Raw genomic sequence first — 6,000 nt, 5'->3', positions numbered from 1 at the left:
TTCATTGTTCATTTTTCATTATATGATGGACTTTCTCCTTTAGCCAGAGCTGGTGGAACACCTGGTAGCAGTGGATGTCAGCCCCTTGGTGACCCCGGAAATCCCAAAGATCTTTAAAACTGTACCTGTTTTGAATTCTATAAACCTCCTTGGAAATCTTTCTGGCTCCCAAGCCTCTGAAGTAGTTGATGAATATCTGAAGCTATTTGTCGAGGTGATCCTTCGGGGCTCCCAGGGCTGGAGGTGTGGAGATGGGCTGCTAAAGCCAATCATTTGAGTTTGGAGTCCTCAGGAGACTTGGGGGGGGGGTGGAGTGGAATGCAGCCCAAAAGGAGAACATCTCTTGGGGAGAAGGACAGGTTAAGGAGAACAGAGAGGGTTTCAGTTAGAAGCTCCTTCAAAACCAGCCCTGTCTTCTATTTTCCTTTATATTCCCTGCACTTTGTATACCAACAGAAGGCATTTATTAGATATTTGCTGCCAGGAAAGGAGAAGGGCATATGGAATGAATTGGAGTCTGGTCTGAGTAGGATTGAGTAGATCACTGCTGGGGAAAAGATGGATGTCCCAGCTAAGCCCTTGTCCCCTCCAGGATTCAAGTCATCGGCAATATCTGTTCAACAGTTTGGTGCAGATCAATGGGCAGTATGTGTGGAAAGCCAATGCGGAAATCCTGTGGCAGAAACAAAACCAGTTTCTGGATACTCTTGCTGTCCAGGGAGTCTATCGTGGGCCCACACTCTTCCTCAGAGGCTCCGATTCATGCTTTCTCCCGTAAGGCAGGGCCAAAAATCCGAGGGGCACAGCTAGCCCCAAAGATTTCTGACTTTCATGGGCCCAGCTAGGTTTTCCATCACCAAGGGTGAGGGTAACTGGGGATTTCAGTTACACTTGGGTTCAGGAAGGGTGGGTCCTCCAGTACTGGGAAACATCATGTGCATTATCTCAATTTATGGCTTTCTCTCTGCCTAGCCTGTTTTTCCTCCTGTCACCTCCCACACCTACTGCTCACCCTCTACCCTTGTAACTGCCTGTCTGTGACTCTCTGACTTAACTTTTCCCTTCTCTCTTTCCTCTTTTTCTGCCTCCTTCCCTGTCTCTGTCTGTCTCTGCCTCTGTCTGTCTCTCCTTTTCTGTGTCTCTGTATGTGTGTCTGTCTGTCTATCTCTGTCTCTCTCTCCTTTCTCCCTTTCCTTTTGTCTCTCATCCTATACCCCTCTTCCTTTTCCTCTTTCCCCTTTTCTGCCACCCTCTCCTTTCCTCTCTTCTCTTCACCTCTTTCATTTTCTCTATCCCTTTCTCTCTTCACAGACCAAGTCACTACCCCAAGATCAAGCTCCTATTCCCTGAAGTCCAGTTCCAGAGTATCCCTGATGCTGGCCACATCATCCATATCAAGAAGCCCCAAGAGTTCATGAGCAGTATCCTCAGTTTCCTATCCTAGAAATGCCCCCTCTCCTCACACTCTACTTCCCAATTTTCAACCCTAGGCACTTCCTTCATTGTAAATCTTTCTTTTTAAAAAAATTATCTTTTTCTAATTCAGAACTGAACTAACACCAATTAATATGAACATTCCCATAGGCAAAGAATAAGAGAAAAAGAGAAATGTAGAAATTGTGAATCTCTCTTATGAGGAATCATATGATAAATTCAACATGTTAATATCAAAGTTGTCTTCTTGTCTTCAGTCCTCACCAAACTTACTTCTCTTCTCAGCTCTGCAATTTTTACATGTTTCAATGACCCACTTTCTTTTCTTTGTTAGAAAACTAAATACTTTCATCATGACTTTGATAGATAACAACAAAAATAAATGCTTCAGTATACAAAGACAAAATAAAAGGATTCTGTATGTCCATTTCTTGGTGTTTTCATGTTTCGCTTGAGGCCCTTCACCATCCCAAGTACTCCGGATACTTCTCTGCCTTATCAAAATTTTTTCTAAAATGTGGTGCCCTGAACTGAACACCCTCAATATCAGCAGAATGGAACATACCAGGCTTCTATCATTTCCCACATTAATAGTATAAACAGAGATGCAGAGGCAGGCCTGGAAGGCCTGGAAGGGACCTGATCAGCTTGGAGGGCAAGTCTTCCCACCGACCACAAGGGCCACTACCAGGCCTATCACCAAAGGACTGAGACTGGAAAGAGCAAGGTAAGAAGCAAATGCAGGGGCCCCTGTCCTGGACAGCAAACTCTCCTGGGGCTACCACTTCATAGCCCAGAAATTAAAAAAAAAAAAAGCCCCTTTCAGGACCTCCAAAGACCAGGATGACAGAGTGAACCTCACTTGCTCCAAACCCTCCCCCCCCACACCCTGAAAACATAGTAACTCTTGCCCCAGGGCAAAACCCTCTACAGTAAAGGCTTGGGATCCTAGAGGAAGGGCGTGGCTAGGACCCTGCCTCAAAATGGGTAGAAAGCAGTCTACAAAGACAAAGACTTTGGAGTCCTACTATCCTCAGAGGGAGGAACCAAACTCAGAGGGAGACAATGTGGACTCCACACCCCCAGCTGAAACTTCAACAGGGAATGGATCCCAAGCACAGAAGGCTCTCCTAGATGAGATCTAAAGGATCATTTTGAAAACAAAATGAGAGAGATAGAAGACAAAATGAATAATTCTCTCAAAACCAAAATAGCAGAATTAGAAAAAACATTATAATGAGGAAAACATCTCTCTAAAAAGAAAAGTGTATGATATGGAAAAGGAGCTCCAAAAATTAACCAAGGAAACTGATTTGCTAAAAACTAGAATCAACCAAATGGAAACAAATAACTCTATGAGGAGCCAAGAATTAGTCAAGCAAAACAAGAAGAATGAAAAATTAGAAAAAGAGGTAAAATACCTCAAAGAAAAAATAACTGACCTGGAAAACAGATCCAGGAGAGATAATCTGAGAATCATAGGCCTACCAGAAAATCATGATGAAAAAAAATGAGCCTGGACAACATTCTCCAAGAGCTCGTTAAGGAAAACTGCCCTGAGATACTAGAACCTGAGGGTAAAATAGAAATCGAGAGAATCCACCAGACACCTGCTGAAAGAGATCCCAAACTGAAAAGTCCTCGAAATGTTGTGGCCAAACCCCAGAACTACCAGATAAAAGAGAAAATACTTCAAGCAGACAGAAAGAAACAATTCAAATATCAAGGGTCCACAGTGAGGATTGCACAGGATTTGGCAGCCTCTACACTGAAAAATCAGAGGCAGTGGAATAACAATTTTCCAGAAGGCAAAAGGTTACAACCAAGGATCACATGCCCAGCGAGACTGAGCATATTCTTCCAGGCAAAGAGATGGTCATTCAATGATATAACATATCATTGTTATATATTAGATATAACAGAGTTCTAGACCTTCTTGATAAAAAATCCAGAACTCAATGGAAAATTCAACCTCCAATTAGGAGATGCAACAGTGACCTAGGAAGGTAAACAAGGAAAACACACACACACCCTGCTATTTGATAAGAGCAAACTGGTTATATACAAGTCGAGGGTATGAGTATAAAATACACAAAATGACGATTTTTAAAAAATCTTATTAAGGGCCACAAAGGGACCTCAATGGAAGAAAGGGAATGAATGAAGTGGAAAAGGGTAAATTATGCCACACATAGAGGCATAAAAACTGTATAGCAGAGGAAAAGAAGGGAGGGAGATGGGAATCATATGAGCTTTCCCCTAATTGGTTCTGTTACAAGGAGGGAATAACAATCAGTTAAGCATAGGACTCTTTGGAGAAGAAACGCAAAAAGTATCATTTTAGAGGGAAAGAGGGGAGGGAGAGGAGCTTTGCATGAGATTTGTTCCTGTCACTCTTGGTTCAAAGAAGAAATAACATACTTCATTAAGAATAAAAATATCCTGCAGGCAGTAGGAGGGGGAAAGGGCTACAAAAGGGGGGTGGGAGTGGTTGGTAGGGAGGGAAGAAATAAGGGGAAAAGGGAGGGGTGCTGATAAGGGAATACTGAGGGAGGCGGTGGTCAAAAGGAAAACTATTAAGGAGGGAAGGGAGAAGGGGAAAAATATGAGCAATAACAGGGGCGGGAATAGGATGGAGGGAAAGAAACGATAACAATCATAACTGTAAATGTGAATGGAATGAACTCTCCCATAAAACGGAGACAGATAGAATGGATTAGAAATCATAATCCTACAATATGCTGTTTACAAGAAACACATCTGAAACAGAGGGATACACACAGGGTAAAGGTAAAAGGCTGGAGTAAAATATATCATGCTTCAGCTAAAGGAAAAAAATCAGGGTAGCAATCCTTATCTCATATAAAGCAAAAGCAAAAACTGACCTAATTAAAAGAGATAAGGAAGGAAACTATATCCTGTTAAAAGGCACCATCAAGAATGAAGCAATATCATTACTTAACATATATGCACCAAGTGGTGTAGCATCCAAATTCCTAGAGGAGAAGATAAAGGAATTAGAGGAAGAAATAGATAGCAAAACTATACTAGTGAGAGACCTTAATCTCCCCCTCTCTGAATTTTATAAATCCAATCTCAAAATAAACAAGAAAGAAGTTAAGGAGGTGAACAGGATTTTAGAGAGGATAGGTATGATAGATCTCTGGAGAAAACTGAATGGGGATAAAAAGGAATATACATTCTTCTCAGTGGTTCATGGCACATACTCAAAAATTGACCATGTTCTAGGGCATAAAATCCTCACAATTCTACGCAGTAAGGCAGAAATATTAAATGCATCCTTCTCAGATCATGATGCAATAAAAATTATATGCAATAAAGGCTGAGGGAAAGACAGACTAAAAACTAATTGGAAATGAAACAATTTAATCCTAAAGAATGAGTGGGTCAAATGAGAAATTATAGAAACATTCGGTAATTTCATTCAAGAGAATGATAATAATGAGACAACATACCAAAATTTGTGGGATACATTAAAGGCAGTTCTTAGGGGAAGTTTGATATCCCTGAGCACATACATGATTAAATTAGAGAAAAGGGAGCTTAACGAATTGGGCATGCAATTGAAACATCTCACCAGTCAGACTGGCTAAGATGACAAAACAGGAAAACGATAAATGCTGGAGAGGATGTGGGCAAATTGGAACACTAATGTATTGCTGGTGGAGTTGTGAACTGATCCAGCCTTTCTGGAGAGCAATCTGGAATTATGCCCAAAGGGCTATAAATACTTTCATACCCTTTGATCCAGCAATACCACTCCTAGGGTTATATCCCAAAGAGATCATAGAAGTGGGAGAAAGACCCATATGTACAAAAATGTTTATAGCAGCTCTTTTTGTGGTGGCAAAAATTGGAAACTAAGGGGGTGCCCATCAATTGGGGAATGGCTGAACAAGTTGTGGTATATGCATGTTATGGAATACTACTGTGCTATAAGAAACGAGGAGCAGACGGTCTTCATATTTACCTGGAGATGCTTATACAAACTGATACTGAGTGAGAAAAGCAGAACCAGGGGAAATTTGTACACAATTACCGACACAACATATGTGTGATGACAAACTTTGATAGACTGGACTCCTCTCAGCAATGCAGTGATATAAGTCAATCCCAAAAGACTCATGATGGAGAGAAGTATGTGCATCCAGAGAAAGAACTAGAAAGAACTGAGTTTATATCCAGGTGGAAGCAAAATACCTGATCTTTTTCCTTCTCTTATTTGGTTTTATGTCCTCTTTACCATTTTCATTCCAGCTGATACAATCCGTCTTTATAACCTGACTGATGTATAATGTGAAAGTATTTACAGATCCTATACTTGACTATATGCCGCCATGGAGGGGAGGGGAGGGAGGGGGACAAAATGTGAAACTCAAGGAATTGTGGAATTGAATCCTGTAAACTAAAAGAAAACAAACAAATTAATTAAAAATTAAATTAAAAATTTTTTAAAAAAGAACCTCAGTTTCATCATCTAGAAGAAAATGGGGATAATCAATGAAGATACAAATGAAATAAATAATAGCTTTTTCATAGAGTTGT

General features: G+C 40.8%; 1 protein-coding gene and 1 long non-coding RNA gene across 2 annotated transcripts in view; one reads left to right on the top strand and one right to left on the bottom strand.

Moving 5' to 3' along the window:
- Positions 1-2,128, top strand: part of LOC138162272 (sn-1-specific diacylglycerol lipase ABHD11-like) — a 5,343-nt gene extending 3,215 nt beyond the window's left edge. The window contains exons 4-6 of the mRNA XM_069089288.1: positions 44-214; positions 593-774; positions 1,312-2,128. Of these exons, the coding sequence (XP_068945389.1) occupies positions 44-214; positions 593-774; positions 1,312-1,444 (486 nt within the window). The 3' untranslated portion in view covers positions 1,445-2,128. The remainder of the gene's footprint in view (positions 1-43; positions 215-592; positions 775-1,311) is intronic.
- Positions 1-6,000, bottom strand: part of LOC138162379 (uncharacterized) — a 38,927-nt gene that overhangs the window by 11,256 nt on the left and 21,671 nt on the right. The gene's annotated exons all lie outside the window — the stretch shown is intronic.

This window comes from Petaurus breviceps, unplaced genomic scaffold, assembly GCF_028583685.1.
Source record: "Petaurus breviceps papuanus isolate PSGF00001 unplaced genomic scaffold, PetGlider_PUasm1.0 186, whole genome shotgun sequence".
Classification (NCBI taxonomy): Eukaryota; Metazoa; Chordata; class Mammalia; order Diprotodontia; family Petauridae; genus Petaurus; species Petaurus breviceps.
Note: the sequence above shows the minus strand (reverse complement) of the source record. Positions and strands in the feature narration are given on the sequence as shown.